The 18,532-nt window shown below is 45.4% G+C and overlaps 1 protein-coding gene across 4 annotated transcripts in view; it reads left to right on the plus strand.

Moving 5' to 3' along the window:
- LOC146833782 (dimethylaniline monooxygenase [N-oxide-forming] 2-like) overlaps positions 1–18,532 on the plus strand; it is a 343,718-nt gene that overhangs the window by 299,534 nt on the left and 25,652 nt on the right. For all 4 annotated transcript variants that reach the window (XM_085601656.1, XM_085601657.1, XM_085601658.1 and 1 more), the window contains exon 7: positions 15,431–15,783. In XM_085601656.1, coding sequence (XP_085457782.1) covers positions 15,431–15,783 — 353 coding nt within the window. The remainder of the gene's footprint in view (positions 1–15,430; positions 15,784–18,532) is intronic.

Consider the following 18,532-nt stretch of genomic DNA (forward strand, 5'->3'; position numbering starts at 1 on the left):
AAAAACACCAGCAGGGGAAAGTACTGAAGCCCCCGCGCCTTTCTGAACCTCTCTGCAAAAGGGCCTCCAGGTGCAGAACTTGTTGAGAGATGAAGTCCCCTTGGATGCTGAGGGTCCTTGGGGGCCAACAACCCATGCTGTTTCCTCCAGTAAGTCCCACACAGCAGGATTGCCGAGAGCTTGTCTGAGGCCCCACCCCCTTTCTCCATCACTCTACAACGTACCTCCTGGCGCACTGCTGGTTGGGGGATGAAGTTCTTTTGGATGCTGACAGCACTTGGGGGCCAACAAGCCCTCCTGTTACCTCCAGTAAGTCATACACAGCAGGATTCCTGAGAACTGGTCAGACGCCCTGCCCCCTTTCTTCAACACTTTGGAAACGCAACTAGAGATAGAAAAACATAGAAATTCATTTGAAAAACAAAGGTTCCAGGGAAGGTATAGTTCTGAAATAGTTTGAAAAATCTTAGAAATTCAGTGAAAAAAATCATGTTTGTAGGGACATTTTAATTAGAAATTAGAATAAAAAGAACCTTTGAAATTTACTGAAAAATCCAAAGGTTACAGGGACGTTATAGTTAAGCTCAGATTCCCCTCGTACAGAACCAGTGAAATTCAGCTGGTATAGTTACGTGAGCTAACTATAACTGATGCCCCCTCAATGCACTGCTTATGACCTCACATATTACATCACTCATGCCATGGTCAGTGACATCACTCATGTCATCACTGATGAATTTGTTTTGATCACAAGTTGTGGGAACAAGTTGCTAATATTTGATTTTCCTAACAGTTTTTGTTGTATTTGTTTAACATGCAAGCAGTAAATCCTCCATCATTTTGGGAGTGTCCAGGAGATGCAGCTATGTGCTGGCGACAGTGGCTTAATGTTTTTGAAACCTATTTGGGAGCCACAGGTGCACAAAGATTTAGACCTGAAAAAAATAATGGCTATTGTTGCATTCTATGGATTTTGAAGGAAGAGCTATTTGTAAGCATCTTCCAGAATTAGTGATGAATCCAGAAGAAGAGTTTGATGAATATTATTAAATTATTAAGAAATTTGAAATCAGATATGATGAAATGGCACGTTTGGTGGTGTGACGGCATACATATTTCAAAAGGTCAAAAACTTCAGGCGAAAGTGTTGATCCATACACTACAGCCCTAGACACGTAATTGGAGATTTTCAGTTTGGCAAATACACATATCTACTGGTTAGAGACCAGTTTGTAGGTCACTGCTATGACAAAGATATTCAACAAAAACTATCTTATATGGATAATCCGTCTCTACAAGAGATATTACGCATAGCTATGAGCATGGAAACATCTCCCATTACGGTAATAGTTAGGAGACTAGCAGTCTGAGAATGTCTGTATCGTTCAAAAAGGTGACAAACCAACTAAGGAAATAAATGATATTACAAAGTGTGGGGGCCCAACGCATACTATAGCTGGTAAGGCATGTCCTGCTAAAAATAGAACATACAGATTTGCAGCAAAGTAGGTCACTTTGCTAAGGTGTGCAAAAGAGGGAAAATTCATGTAAACTAAGTATCTGTTGTATGGGAAAGTGATGTTGACACAGGTTGAATAGACTCCATCCAGCATAATTTGCAGGATATGGTGGTAGTGGTTACAGATGACAAGAACATTCTGGCAATCCTACTAAATGTGTGGACCCATATTGTAAATAAAAATTGTGGACAAAGTTGTGAATTTGTTGGTTGACTCTGGAGCAAGAATAACCATGCTTAGAGGCAAGCTGTTTAACGAGGTCCGGAATAATAAAGTTTTACAGCCTCCTGAGAGATCACTGATGTCATATGAAGGCAGGTAGAATGATCTGGATGGGTTCCTTAAGGGCATCCTTGAATTAAAAGGGAGGTACTTTTATGGTAAGATTTATGTAGCTCTGAAGAATCTGAGCATTCTGGGCTGGTATCACCAGGGTTTGTTTGGCATGGTTCTTTGTCCCAGAGATAAAGAATAAGTACTTGTTATTCCAAAGCCAAATTGTTTCCAAAATCTATGTTGGGTCTTGGTACGATAGTAGGCTTCCAACACAGCAGAAAAGTGAAAGAGAATGCCATTTCAGTCAAGGGTAAAGCCAGAGGGGTACCATTCCAGTGGGATCCGATCTAGAGAAAGTTAGAGAATGTATGTGCCAATGGTATTATTGAGCTTATTGAGATCTCTTTGTGGCTATCTCCCCTTGTAGAGGTGTACAAATGCAATGAAGGTCTGTGTTGACTTACGCAGTCTCAATAGGTAATTGCGGGTTGATTCACAGCCTTTGCCCATGATAGCCAAATTGTTAGTGGTTTTGGATGGTTCTGAATGGATCACAAAGTTGGATTTAGCCTTGGTGTCTCATCAAGTTGAATCTGATCAGGAGTCCAGGCATTTGACAGCATTTGTTTCTCCTTTTGGAAATTTCCAATATTGTCAGATGTCCTACAGTCTAGCTTCACAGTGGCTGTATTTCAGAGGGTTATGGAGCAGCAGGAGAAAATCATTTTGGAACAGGTAATACAAGTTCCGATAAATAAAGCAGTTGTCCTTCGCAAAGATAAGTGTCAATTTTTACAAAATTAAGTTGAATATTTCGAACATGTGGTATCCAAGGATGGTATTCTCCCTCGAATGGGGTTTAGCTCAGTCAATTCAACAAGCTGAGACACCGGTTGACAAATCTGGTTTAAAATATTTCTGCGGTCTGAGTGAGTTTTATGCACAATTTTTATCAGATTATTCTACTCACATGGCATGTCTTAATAACATGTTGAGCAAACCAGTAAGTACCTTTTGTGTGAGATTCTAATTGTTTCAATGCCTTTGATTGGGTGAAAGCATAGGTAACCAGTCCCCAGGCACCTAAACAGTTTGGGCCACAGTAAATGCAAGTAATGAAGGTCTAGTTGGATATGCCTCATGCAATCTCAGGAAAAATGAGATGTTTGTTTTCAGTCATTGAGAAAGAACTATTAGGATGTTTGTTGGCAGTTGAAAAATTCGGCTCCTATTTGTGGGGTAGAAGTTTCACTATGATAACAGATCACAGACCTTTATTTTACACTTTGAAGGGATGTTGTGTCAAATATTGCACTCTTCGTACTGCACACTTGTCATCTTGTCTGCTATAATAACAGTTTGATATTCACCACATCTCAGGAGGGAATAATGGCAGATCTGACTATTTGTCTAGCTTCGATCTTTCAGCAGAGAAGGATTGTCCAGGTGATGATACATTTGAAAAGTGTATCATTGGTATAGTAGATGTTGAAGAGGTCAGTGTCCTTTCTGAGAAAGTGTTAAGAGACACATTAACGAAGATCCCACCATACAAGAAGTCATTTGTTTGGTACCTGTGGTTGGCCTAAGAAAAAGTGTCTAAGTGTAGCATTGCAGCCTTTTGCTAAAATATCTGACGAACTATCAATTGAGGATGGTTTGTGTACCGACTGAAAAGTTTGTGCTGCCAGTTTCATTACAGCGAACTATAGTTCACAATGCCTATGAAGTGCATATTGGGTGTACTCTTACAAAATGTAGATTACACACTGCTTGTTGGTGGCCAGGAATGGCCAAAGAACTGGAGGATGTTGTCAAAATCTGTGTGGTGTGTCCATCTGCTGAAAATGAGTTGGGAACACACAAATCACTTTGAAGTCCATTGAATTGCTGGAGGGTCCTTGGGTCAAATTAGGCATAGATTCAATTGGACCTATCCAGAAACTGAGTCCCATATGGAGGTATGCGATTGTTCACCAAATGACCTTAAGTCAAATTTCTTTCTGAATCTGATGGAAAGGGTAGTTAGTTTTCCTAAAGAGTTGTTTTCTAGAGAATGTTTTCCCAAGTTTCTGGTATCAGGCGATGGAGTGCAGTTGATAAGTGGAGAGATGGACACCTTTTTTAAGAAAATTTAAGTGAAATATTTGAAAGTTAACTGTACCACCACCGATCAAATGGTTTGGTTGAAAGAATGAACAGTGTTGTGGGTGATTGTACCCTGTGGGCAGTTGGCAATAAATTAGATGTGGAATGTTATGTCAGGACCCTGCTGTGGTACTATCGTCATAAGCACAAGCAATATACATGAAAAAGCATTTCAATTTTCCACTTCATTACAGAGCCCTGCTGGATCCACTTGGACATCACACCGCAAAACATGCTAACTAATCAACACCACAAACATCACAACGCTTGGCAACACACAATAAAGACACATAACCCTACTTATACTCACACTCCTGGGATGCTACAACCGCTTCATGAATGCTGGAACATCACCAACACTCCCAACTGGAGCATAGGAACTCTGGAACACAGACTGCTCATGCCTCACTTGGATCCATCCTCTGCTACCAGATTTGATGCTGTGGATTTTCACCATGCAGATCATTGGTACAAATGAAATTACAAGCCGCACTCAAGGGGATGGACTCTAAGTCCCAGACTGGGGGCAAATTGAATACATTAAATAGGGTGATGTACATTAGGCCCCACAGTGATGACCAAGAGTGGTAGTTGGCAAACCATGAATGTTAATTAACAGAGTTTAGGTCTTCTTCACAGCTACGGCATAATAGAGTCCCTGCTGCATGACAGTCCGTGGAAATTTGAGATGTCATCAGTGATGTCACTGACCATATCATGAGTGTTGTAATATATGAGGTCATAAGCAGTGCATTGCAGGAACGCGAGTTCTGGTTAACTCAGCTAACTGTAATGGCTGAATTTCTCTGGTTTTGTGCGAGTAATATCTGCCCCTAACTAGAACGTGCCTGTAACCTTTGTTTTTTGTGTGTGAATTTTTAAGTTTTTTAAAATGCTAATTCGTAACTATATCGCCCCAGTAACCTTTTGTTTTTTCAGTGAATTTCTATGGGTTTTTTTAACTAGGAGTTGCGTTTGCAGAGTGGTGAAGAAAGGGGGCTGGGCCTCTGACCAGCTCTCAGGAATTCCACTGTGTAGGACGTACAGTAAGTACCAGGAGGGATTCTTGGCGCCAAAAGTCACTCAGGAGTAGAGTGGACTTTATGACTTAACCAGTAGCACACCATGAGCCTTGTTTGCAGAGTGGTGGAGAAAGGGAGCATGGCCTCCAAAGATCTCTTACAAATCCTGCTGTTGTAGGACTGGCTGGAGGTAGCAGAAGGGGATGTCCTTGGGGGCCAACTACCCTCCTGTTACCTCCAGTATGTCCTACACAGCAGATTTGCTGAGACCTGGTAGGTGACCATGCCCCCTTTCTCCACCACTCTGCAAATGTGCCTACTGGCGCACTACAAGTACGGGGGTTGAGGTCCTCTTTGCTATTGAGGGTCCTTGGGGGCCAGCTACCCCTCCTGTTATCTCCAGCAAGTCCCACACAGTGGGTTTGCTGATATTATTGTAATGGCCAGGGCCCCTTTCTCCACCACCACCACTCCTGTCACTATACCAGTTGGAGGCTGAAGTCCCCTTGGCTCTTGACAGTCCTTAAAGGTCAAGTAGTCCTTCTGTTACCTCCAGTGCGACCCACACAGCTGGATTGCTGAGAGGTGGTCGGAGGCCGTGCCCCCTTTCTCCACCACTCTGCAAACGGGCCTCCAGGCGCACTCCTGGTTAGAAGACCACTTTAGTCCTGATGCCCTCAACTGGCAAGGGGACCTCATCTCCCACCAGTAGACCACTGAGAGGCAGATTTGCATAGTATTGGAGAAAGGGGATGTGGCCTCTGACCACCTCTCAACAATCCCACAGTGTGGGGCTTACTGGAGGTAACAGGGGCCTTGGTGGCCCCTGAGGATCCCCACCAGCAAATCAGACATCATCCTCTATACAGCAGTGCAGCAGAATGCACGTTTGCAGAGCGGTAGAGAAAGGGGGCGGGACGTCTGGTGAGTTGCCGGTTTTTTTATTTTCAAATTTTTTTAAAGGAAGGGGAGCCTCGTGGCTGTCGCTGAAATTGTCACCTAACTATAACGTTACTTTACCCTTTGTTATTTTAGTGTATTACCTGCTGGCGGTCGCCAGTAGGTAGTTATAGTTAAAACCTAGTTTCCATAGGAAAATCATTTTTTGATTTGCTAATAACTTTGGCGTCATTTGACGAATGTTCGCAAAATTGTCCCACAAAAAGGTCTATCCAGGTCAGCTGCTATCCTTAAAGTTTGGGGATGATTCGTCAAGAGGAGGCTGAGAAAAAAGGGGGGTCCCAAAAGTGCTTTCTCCATGTTAATTTCCATATTTGGCAAAAAGGTAGAGCTTGGTTCAGAAAGCGACCTTTTTTTAAATGGTGTAAATCCATTCAGTAGTTGCTGAGAAATTCAAAAAATAAAAGTTTAGAAATCAATTTCCCATAGGAAAGTTTAGCCAAGGCTACAGCCCGAACTGCTGAACAGAATTACACCAAATTTGACAAAAAGGTAGAGTTTGATTCAGAAAGCCACCTTTTTTTTAAATGGTATAAATCCGTTCAGTAGTTGCTGAGAAATTTAAAAAATAAATGTTTCGATATCTGGGGCAGCGGTGGGTTCGCGCTCCCTCCAGACCATGCGCTTCACTGTGATTAGCTGCCATGACCACAAGCTTCACTGTGATTGGCTGCCAGCACTCTAAGCCAAGAAGTGTTGGCAGCCATCTTGTGACTCGGTAGAACCGAGTCACAAAAAACAAAAAAAGATTAAAAAAAGAAAAGGGGGCTGGGTAGAAATACCCTGACCCCCTAGACCTGATCAGGGGGTCCCACAAGGACAGAATTCTTTTTTTTTTTTAAACGTCTGAATGCGCACTAGGTGCGCGAATCCAGCCAAAAATGTATTTATAGAATGAGGCAGGGGCTCCCCCACTTCATTTAAATGAGCCCCCGGGTGGGCCATGTTCCAGGGGCAATCCTATAATTATATTGCGGGATTGCTTTTGGGCAAGGGTAGCTGTATGTTAGCAGCTCCTCTTGCCCAAAAGCAATGCTGGCTCCCGCAGGAGGCGGGGAGCCGGCTGGGACCGTGGGGGCATTGTGGCTCCCCCACAGTCCCCAACGAAGAGGCCAGGTCCCGGGGGATGGGGTTGCCGGGGCCAAAGTGGACAAGGGAAGGGGGACCACGCGGCCTAATGATTAATAAATACATTCAAGAATTGGGCATGCCCCGGGGAATGGGGTCCTCGGGGCAAATATAAATGAATGGAAGTGGACTGGTTTTTTTTTTAGAAAAGTTTGGAGTTGCGACGCTAACGCGGCGCTCAGCACGCCCCCCTAGTGTGAATGCGCTGGGTGCGCAGCTCTCAGCGCGGCACCCAAGTAATTCACAGGTCTTTAAAAGACCATTTACCTGTAAATGAGGCTTTGTGGTAATTTCACCTTCTTGGAGCCCCTGCATCTCCACTCTGCCTATGACTGGAAGAATTAGCCCCCCCCCCCAAATAAAATTTATCAGCCTCCCGAGAAATTTAGCTCTAGTTGTGCCCCTGACTGGCGTACGCCGTCTCTGCCCACTCCGCTTACGCTTACAGAATTACGTAGATTCTATCCGCCGTATGTCAATGATCCAGCTGTGGGGCTGGGAATATCTTGCAGACAGGATTCTGGGCCTTTCCCGAGGCTTGGTTTGCAATCCTGACGCTCTGCCGGGGTTGCCACTAGTTGGCAGCCAATTAGAGTCAAGCTTGTGCTCGGGGGTTAGGCTCCGCCAACATATCTACTTATCCAATCACTCCGCCAATCCCCAAGCACTTATAAATTCACTATACACTCTCCTTAGAGTACTCTAATCATCCAGTCTCTACCCATGTATTCATAGAATGACACAGACAAAGTTACATACCGAGGTCTTCCCCACTTCCAGAGGTAACATGGTTGCGTGCGCAGTCAACAGTACAATGTAATGTGGTAGGGACCAGATCCATCATGCATACATAATAAACACACGGACACAGTTAAATAGATAGTGGAACTGGCTACGGGCACGTGCGCTCGGCCCCTTTTTATTACCATGGTCACATGTCCAGTGACGTCTGTGCTGGATGCATGTGGGGCGAGTGTAAGCCAGCCCTCAGGGAATGGTTGGTGCTGGCAATAACTACAAAAGTAATAATCGGATCACACACAGAGATTCAATCATAAAGGGTCCATGACTTGTGGTGCACTAAGGTAGAGGTACCAGATAGGCCTGGGCGAAAATTTCGTTCCGTTCGCGGAAATTGCGATAATTTGACATTTTCGCGTTCCGCGGAGAGCACGAAAATGTCAAAATTTCCGCTTTCCGCAGCTTAGCGATAATTTGTTTCTTGCTTGCTCTGTAATATAATACATTCTCGCGCGCGCGCGCGCGCGATCGCCTTACCTGAATCCCTGCGTTCGCCGACAAGTTTTCTTGATCCGGTTGCGTTCTCCATGAGATGTTGGATTGTTTTTAGCCATTTGCGCTGTCTCGCGACAGTTCGCGCCCGCAATGACGTCATGCGTCGCGCGATCACGTCTTTCTTCTCGCGATCATGCACCGCGAGACAACTCAAAACAAGATGGCCGCGCCCGCGAGCAACCACATGGGTAAGTTGGCGACCCGCAACCATGCAGAAAATCTCGCGAACATGCGAGAAAAAAATTCCGCATCTTCGCGATATTTCCGCTTGTTTGCGATAATTTTAAACATTTTCGCGATAATTTGCGAAAGTGGACTCCTAGTACCAGATCTTAAATCACACACAAAAGGATTGTATCGTAAAGGGTCCATGACTTGTGGTGCACTGAGGTAGGGGCACCAGAGATGAGCATGTGCGGATGTGAAGAAATTGTTACCCTCCCTTTGGGATATTCCTGCTGCATGAGGTGACATTGTTGGTCTGGTGTCTACAGCACGAAAGTCAATCATAAAGGATCCATGAGTTGTGATGCACAGAGTTAGTGGCACCTCAAGAGCTCAGCATGTGCGCAGCCAGCGATGAAGGCGTGTCCTTGCAGGACAGGATTGGATTGGATATGTGTGAGACCTGCCAACCGCAGTGTAGGCCGGAGGCAGCAGTCAGCAAGGGCCTACAACTACGTGGTTTTGACTTGTGGTGCACTGAGTTAGTGGCAACAGTGGCGCTCAGCGTGTGCGCAGCCAGCGATGATATGTAGTTCGGGCGGGCCACACTGGGAGCAATGTCTTTTGCCTAATGAATTCTGCGTCAATAAGGCCACGTGGCACCTGAAGCACTAAGCGTGTGCACAGCCTGCAATGATGCATGGTGCAGGCGGGCTGCATTGGGAGCAATGTCTGTTGCCTACTGGACTGCTTCATCTGCAATCGCAACTCAATCTGATTTGTGAGCCCTGCTAACTGCATTGTAGGCCGGAGGCAGCGGTCAGCAAGGGCCCACATTCATGTGGCGTTGACTTGAGCTGCAGAGAGTTAGTGGCACCTGAAGTGCTCAGCGTGTGCGCAGCCAACGGTGATGCGTCATGCGGGAAGGCCGCAATGGATGCAATGTCTGTTGCCTACTGGGCTCTGCAATTAATATATCAAGATTGAATTCGAATTTTGTGCTCTGCTGACCGCAGTGTAGGCGTATGGAACAAAAGAGGAAATATGTATGGAATACATTGTTGAAATATGTAGGTTTCGGGGACGTTATAGTTAGTTGCCTATTGGACTCTGAATTTAATGAATCAAGACTGAATTTGAATTGTGAGCCCTACTGACCACACTGTAGGCCGGAGGCAGCGGTCAGCAAGGGCCCACAGCCACGTGGCGTTGACTTGAGCTACACAGAGTTAGTGGTACCCGAAGCACTCAGCGTGTGCGCAGCCATCAATGATGCATGGTCCGGGCGGGCCACACTAGATGCAATGTCTGTTGCCTACTGGACTGCGTCATCTGCAATCGCGACTCTATCTGAATTGTCAGCCCTCCTAACCACAGTGTAGGCCGGAGGAAGCAGACAGGGAGGGCCAACAGCCACGTGGCATTCACTTGAGCTGCACAGAGTTAGTGGTACCTGAAGCACTCAGCGTATGCTCAGCCAGCAATGATACGTGGTCCAGACGGGCCGCACTGGTAGCAATGTCTTTTGCCTAATTAATTCTGCCTTAATAAGGCTACGTGGCAATGACTTGTGGTGCACTGAGTTAGTGGCACCTGAAGCACTAAGCGTGTGCACAGCCTGCAATGATGCATGGTCCGGGTGGGCCGCACTGGGAGCAATGTCTCTTGCCTACTGGACTGCGTCATCTGCAATCGCGAATCGATCTGAATTGTGAGCCCTGCTGTCCGCAGTGTACATCGAAAGGCAGTAGTCTGTACAGATATAACTCTGCGGTGCTGTGCCGCTGGGTTCGCAGGGGGCCTCTGTCGAGGAGGCCGGCTGTCACAGCGGCAGCCTCGTGGCAGGTTGTGGGCTGCTGCTCTGGCAGATGCGTTGGCCTTCCCAGAAGTGAACCACGCCCAGAGACCCGGCCTAATTATTCACACCCCTACGCTGGAGTGGCATATGTTGGACCAGCCCACTCCGGTTCCGGTTCCGCTTACAGGGGGGGACGACACAGCTACATGACCGAGATCTTCCCCACTGCCTTCCCCACTGTCCACAACCGTACAAGCACCAGCAGTATATGTACACATGGAGAGGTCTGTGCTCTGCATAGTTAGGTCTGTCCAGCACATTACCGCTACACTTGGCATTGTGTGCATTGTTATTGTTGGGTGACTTGCCTCCTTCACAAATACTTGGTTCCCAGGTCTCGCAACATTCAGCTGATGTGTGGCTGAGGGGCCATGCCGTTTTGGGAAGGTCCGCTATTCTGTTCTGCGCTGCCTCGGTGGTAGTGGGGGGGGGTCCGAGGGGGAGGTCCTGGGGGTGGTGGCAGCGGGTTTTGTGGCCTTCATGGGTGTCGGAGCTGCATGGTCAGTAGATCTATGACATGTGTTCGTCTTCAGATGTGGTTCTGGGCTGGGCTCCCTTTCATACTGTAGGTAGTCTTCCTGCTTTACACCAGTAATAGGCAGATGTTCCTATTGCCAACGCGGCTTATCGCCTGTTTTTGGATCGCATTGCAGATTTCACTGGTTGTTGAGAATATCGGGATGTGGTGTTTTCATGGGGTTTTTTTGCACGGGAATGCCTATTCTGCATATCAGTAGCGCTAGTTGTCACTCTCATTAGTGGCGATGTTTTTTTGTGGAAGCTATTGCTGGAAAACTGGCGATATCGGTAGTTTTCACCAGGTTGAGAATGGGATGATAATTCTTTTGCTGCTGTAAAGTGCCGATAACTCAGCGATAAGTTCTTAAGAATACACCCCATCGCCTTTTTGTTATTTTTTCGTCTTGATTCGTGCACCCAGCCGCTTTAAAAAAGAAGAAAAAAAACAGTCATAACTTTTTGGCCCTAGGGTTTTTTGTGGGATCCCCTGAGCAGGTTTAGATCATCATGGACATCCCAATTCAGAAACCTGTTGGATAAATGAAGATAATGGTCAAGCATTAGTATGCTCACAAACGTAATATGGTACAATGTATTGCACTTGGACAAACCGGAATGCTTACAGGTATGATCAATCCTGCACAAAAAGACTGTAACAGAAGCTTGTGTGGTTGTAACCTTTGTAGGAAAGAAAAGGAATGTTACAACCACAAGAACTTCTGTTGCGGTCTCATTATGCAGGATTTATCACACCTGTAAGCATCAGGGTTTGTTTCAGCTTGATACACATGCATGTTCACTTCATCTAAACTGCGCAGAAACAACTGGAGACCAAGCAGGGAACCACGCCATAGCAGTCTTCCTGCACATGTTGGGGGCAACTGACTGCACACATGTACTATGTGTGCACCCCTGCCAACACTGCACCCGATCACTGCCACAGAAACCACACGCATTACAACAATGTGCAGGCAAAACTGGACCACCGGGGCCTGTACACTAATGTCGTCGCAAACATCTCAGGCAGTGTGCATGATTCTTACATCTTTCGCAAGCATTCCAGCCCTGGTCCCAAGACCAGTCCGCTGCCCAGTGATGACTGCCCGACCCTACGCACCCAGACCTCACTGCTCACCTACCGCCACCGGCGTGTCTCCAAGAGGGCTCACCACGTGCCGGAGCAACCTCCTCATCTGTCGCTGGATTCCGCAACACAGGCCCCCAGCACATCCTGCTGCACCGCGCCGAGGAGTCATGTCTGTACAGCCAGCTGCCTTTGGCGTACATGCGGTCTAGCCGAGCTTACAATTCAAATCGGATCTTGATTGCCAGGATAGCGTATCGAGGCCACGCATCATCGCAGGCTGCACACCCGCTCCTCTCTGGTGGCGCTAACTCAGTGCAGCTCAAGGCATCGCCACTTGGCGGGAGACCCGTGTCGGCCAAAATGCCATGGCTGCCACCAACTCTGTGCACCTCAAGTCATCCTCACGTGGCAGGAAGCCAGTGTCCAGCAAAGTGCTTCGGCTGCCACCATCTCTGTGCACCTCAACTCATCGCGACGTTGCGGGAGGCCTGTGTTGGTCAAAGTGCCTCGGCTGCCACCAACATAATAAGCACACGGATACACCCAGATAGAGAGTGGAAATGGCATTGAGCACGTGCGCCCAGCCCTTTTTATTGGCATGGTCACGTCCTGTGACGCCAGTGTTGCATGGGTGTGGTGTGAGTGTAAAGCAGCCGTGAGGGAGTGGCTGTGGCATGCTGACAACTAGACCTGTGATCAGCAGATCATTGCAGGGAAGACCTGGGACAAGTAGCATTGTAGTTGCCTCCCTGTAAGCGTAAGTGGAGTGGGCTGGCTGAAACATGCATCTTCCATGACTTTTACCAATATGGCGGTTTGAAACCGCACACCCAGCGAGATAGGTACACGATGGGCGCGCAACATCACTTTTTCTCCCCAAAAAAATATATATTAATATTTAAGAAAACAGAAGACGTTTTTTTTTAATAACAAAAAAAATACAAAATCTATTTTTGGGTTATTAAAGTTACATGATATCACCAAAAAAAAATCAAAATTACTGAAAAACCATACCTTTAATGAACATTATAATTCGAAGTTAGCATTTAAAAAACCTTTGAAATTCCCTGAAAAAACCATAGGTTTCAGGCATGTTATAGTTAGAAATTAGCATTTAAAAAACCTTAGAAATTCACTGAAAAAACCACAGGTTTCAGGGACGTTCTAGTTTGTTGGACATTTCACTCGTACAAAACCAGAGAAATTCCCCCGTTATAGTTAGTTCAGCTAACTATAACTGACGCCCCCGCAATGCACTGCTGATAACGTCACATAGTACATAATTCATGACATGGTCAGTGACATCACTGATGACATCTCAAATGACATCACTGATGACATCATCGCCGTGAAAATCTGATCCACCTCCTCACACGCTAATATAAACTTTGGTACACCCACTGTAAAATACAGACTACCATTTTCGAAACCATCGACACACCAATACCAGTTACTACATACGCACTCACTGATTCCTAGGTCTCCAAATATATCCACTCATTCGCCCATACAATCACTCATACGTGCAGTCACTCATCAATAGAACGCTATCATATGCACTTATAAATCTATACAGACACATGCACACCACCACTCATCCAGTTACTCACACACCTAGTCAGTCATGCAAAGAATCAATCGCACTTCCATTTACTGACCTGTACAGTTATACACACACCACATCACTTATTCAAACAGAAACAAATGCATACTTACTCTGTTCTACAATCACTGATACAAGTACACACTCATCCATACAGCCACTCTCACAATCACTGACTCTCGCGTATAGTCATTTATATACTTCAACTTTCACATACACTGCCTTTTACATATGTGGTTACTTGGACATGTACCATTCACTCATTAACACACCCATACAGCTGTTTCCACATGCACTCTTGAACCCATACACAAAGTGAATCAACCACTCAAACATCTATGCACAGACTCACACATTTCCCACCCACACACACATACACCCAGGCACCAATACAAATACTCAGGCAACCAATCGATAACCCATATAGACACTCATGTAGCTACTGACCAACCCATGCAGCAGCTTATGCAACAACAGACAGACTGATACAGACATTCACGCAGTTTAGTCACTAACCCATGCATTTAGTAAGACACGTTTAATCACTCACTTAAACAGTCAGTCACACACCTACTAAATCCTCCATTCAGACACGTATACACCCACTCATTCTTCAATACACCTTCACATATATATAATACATATTTAAACTTTAAAGAAAAACACAGTCACTGGATGATGTCATCAGTGATGTCACTGACCATGTCATGAATGATGTAATATGTCATTGCAGGGGCGCGAGTTATAGTCAGCTGAACTAACTATAATGGGGGAATTTCTCTGGTTTTGTATGAGGGAAATGTTCAACTAACTATAACATCCCTGAAAACTGTGTTTTTTTCAGTAAAATTCTAAGGTTTTTTAAATGCTAATTTCTAACTATAACGTGCCTGAAACCTATGGTTTTTACAGTGAATATATATATATATATATATATATATATATATATATATATATATATATATATATATATATATATATCTGTCAGTTTCCGGCATGCATCCTGAACATCAGTGGTGCTGCTGTAATGGTCTGACTGCCGTAAGTGCCTCCAAATCTTCAACTTTGTCACCAAATAGTAGTAAATAGTGTCACTTGTGCAGCGATACAAATTCAAGTTTGTCGGGCATTGCGGAGTGAGTATATCAATGGGTTTTGACTGTTAAAGCAGCCTTCACCTATATTGACCTTGACTAGACAATGGTTGTAATGGTGGATATTTTTGACTTTGATATTCTGACATACAGCTGTGGGGAGAGGTGACAGTTAAGCAATTCCTGACCTGCTATGCATGTAGTGGTGGCACTTTAGTTAGTTAAGGTTACGCAAGAATGCACTGCACTTGGGACACCCTGGTATGCACACATCCACATTTAAGCTGATCCACCCACTCTCTTTCCACATCACAGGTTACCCTATGTTCCGTCTGTCCTAGGGAACAAGGAAATGTGCCTTACATCATAGCCTTCATTCCAAATAGGGGATTTAGAGGAAGCGATGCGCTCCTCTGGTTTCTGGTACTTTAATGGTTTGACTAGGCAATTCACGTTATCGTCCTTTGTGTGTTAGAGGATTCGACAGAGAGAGAAACGGAGAGGGGTACAAAGAGTGTGTGAGAAAGAGAGCCAGAGAGAGAGATTGGTAGGCGCAAACACACACCTATACATGTTGAATGCCTCATTTTGCAAATGACCCTTCTGCAAGGACAATGTTTACTTTGTCAAGTAGGTTGGATAAATCTAAAGCACTCAATCTCCGGGCCATATAAAATGCAAAATATAAATAGCAAAGGCAATTCAGATTTAATGATTGCTTTATTAATTGCAAACTCTTTTTTGCCCTATGTAGCTCTCAGTGGAAAGAGCCGCTGTTCAATGATGAGCTGCCCAGCCGGATCACTTGTGGCTATGTGGTGATGAAAACCACCGTGGTGCAGTTTACCGAAACATCTGCTCAATTCGAGGACGGGACTGTGGAGGAGGACATTGATGTTGTAATTTTTGCCACAGGATACACCTACTCTTGCCCTCTCCTCAAAGACTGTGGCTTCAACACCCAGAAGGTGAATTCCCTCTATCGGCAGATCTTTCTTCCCACCCTGGAGCATCCAACCCTGGCTGTGATTGGCCTCATCCAGCCTCTTGGCGCCATTATGCCTACCACAGAGATGCAGGCTCGCTGGGTCACGCGTGTTTTTAAGGGTGAGTGAAAAGTAATGATGAGTTTTCTTTTAATGTCAATGTCATATTCTATGCGCCTTAGATAACCTTTTCCTTTCTGAGATCTAGCAACGAACATCTTTGTTTTAATATGGTCTTCAGTAAGAGAAAAATTAGTCGGTGCAAGCTGGTTTTGGAATGGGATTCGGTATGGAAATTCTATAGGATAAAAAAGGTTGCATCATAAAGTACAGAATTTTAATTCTCAATGTTTAGCCCACAGGATATCAGATATCGATGAGCTGGTACAGGGGTTTGAAATGGAAATATAGAATTGCAAGTGCTCTGCTCTACCCTATTTTATTTGCACTGTATTTAGAACCTTTTTTGAAATCATTGTAGAATAATGCTGGGATCGGGCCTATGGTTTCTGGTGGATGTAAATTGAAGGTCAGGGCATATGCCGATGATGTGGCCAAATATTCTTCTGAGCCCCTAATTGCTCTGAAATGCATAGTGGAGGAGGCCGAGAAATTTGGGTCTGTTTCTGGTTATAAACTAAACGTAGCTAAGATCCAACTGCTGTTGAATCATGAGCCGGCAACCCCAATACCCTGGGGTAGTAACCACAGCCACCTACTTGGGAATAAAATTGCTAAGGTTGATAAGATTTTTAAATTAAACTATGAGCCCTTCTTCAGGCTGTCGTTTCCAAACAACGGCTGTGATGTGAAATAGGCTCTCTATAAGCATTATCAGATGTTGTAATGTCATCAAAATTAATTTTCTTCCAAACGTTTTGTATCTTTTTTGGCCTATACCACTAAGGGTTCCAAATACATTTTTTAAGCAGCTAAAAGGGGCCATAAGTAGTTTTATTTGGGGCTATAGGCAGGCAAGGCATTTACTATACAGGCAGGGGGGCTGCAGCTTCTGGATTTTTTAGATTATATTTTGGGCAGATTTTGCTGGCTGTGTGCGTAATTTGCTCCCTCCAGTAGTACCAAATTCATCTGCTCTTGGCAATAATCTTGCTTTAGGTTCTGAAAGTAAGCTCTTCCTTTACAGACTAACAGACCCCAATTATTACAAGCAGATAAGGTTGAAGTTTCTGAGCGACACAGCAACTATCTGGTGAAAAATCTGTGCCAAATATTCCAGAATGGTAATCATTGGGCATACACCACTTGGGACAACTTGTATTTTCCAGAGGTGTTCCATGCCTTGATCTGTAAAGCGTGGCTCAGATCTGGCGTGCTGGCAGTGGGGCAGCTTTTTGATGTGAATGTTTTCTCACTTTTGCTGAGTTACAAACTGAGTTTGACCTCCCTCACCATCACTTTTTCAAATATTTCCAGCAGATGGACTACTTTCACACTGACGGCAAGGCTTCTATCGATCTGGAAGTCTCTATCATTTTGTCAAACCTTCTTAAAATTAGTATGAAATATTTGATTAGTATGATTTATCAAGGGTTCTGTGAGCATAGGAGCGATGCCAGCCTTTGCTCGGTCGCTAAATGGAGGAAAGTGCTCTCTTGCGAAGTGTCGCCGTGATAAATATATCGGACTTTGGAGACCGTTGAGAGCGCTGTTGTTAGAAATGGCGATTTCTGGTTGGCTAGGGCTTGCGCCAAAGCTAGGCAGAAACCACCACTCTAGTCAGGGCTGGGGAGTTACACGCCAAAGCTAACCCCTGCTCACCCCCTTGGTAGCTTGGCACGAGCAGTCAGGCTTATCCCGGAGGCAATGTGTAAAGCGTTTGCGCGTGCACCCAGCAACAACACCCAAGGCCCACCACAAAGGAAACTCCACACAAGGTTATATATAAAAATAGCCTTTGTATTATACCAAAACACATTAGATAATATTCACACAATTTACACTGTGCCAACTGGCACGGGGCAGAATTTTACAAGGGATTATATGTACAGGGGACAGGGCCACAGGGACCGCTGTCAGGAATTAGCACTTTTAGAACTTAGCACTTAGAACATAGGATATAAAATTACTGTAGCGCAAAATAACACATGTAGCACACAACCAGTAACTACTGGTAACAGGTAAGTACCACCTACGCAACCCTAACCACCTTAGGAGAATGTCACGCAGGGAACCAGGACCTCACTAGCACCACCTGTACTAGGAGAAAAACAACCACCTAAGTATCACAATACCTGTAGGGGTATAGCACATTACACATGACGCATAAAAACACATTCAGAGGTGTAAACACAAGGCACATGATGCATAAAAACACATTCAGAGGTGCAGGTTAGGAACAATAGCGCAAAACTTACATTAGCCACCACCTGTGGCAGTCCCTAGGCCAACTGGCCTCGTAGGGGCTAGGACGCCCTGTCCAGCAGAGTCAGGGCAAGGCTGCGCAAGCTGCGCAAGCCAAAGCACAAAGTAGCACTGGGCACAACCTAAACGTTGCAGCTGCCCACTAAGTGCTGGGCAGCTGTGGAACTGAACTTGGGCACCGGCGTGCCTCTGGAGCCCTCTCTGGGCTCTGGTATGCAAATATGCCCTGGGGCAACGGTGGAGCCTCGTGGGCTCTAGCAACTAGAAATGCCCCCTAGAGCCTTCGTGGTTCAAGAAACAATGTGCCCCTTGTTGGAGTCCCGCTCGGGGGACTCGAAATCGCCAAAGAAATGCCCCCTTGGAGCCTTCTAGGCTCTGAAAGAATGCCCCCTCACGTTGGAGCCTCGCAGGCTCTATACACTGTGCCTTTTTTGGAGCCTCAGGGGCTCGTGAGACAATGCCCCCAAATAACGTTGGAGCCTCGT

The sequence above is a fragment of the Triturus cristatus genome, chromosome 4_2 (genome assembly GCF_964204655.1).
Source record: "Triturus cristatus chromosome 4_2, aTriCri1.1, whole genome shotgun sequence".
Lineage (NCBI taxonomy): Eukaryota > Metazoa > Chordata > Amphibia > Caudata > Salamandridae > Triturus > Triturus cristatus.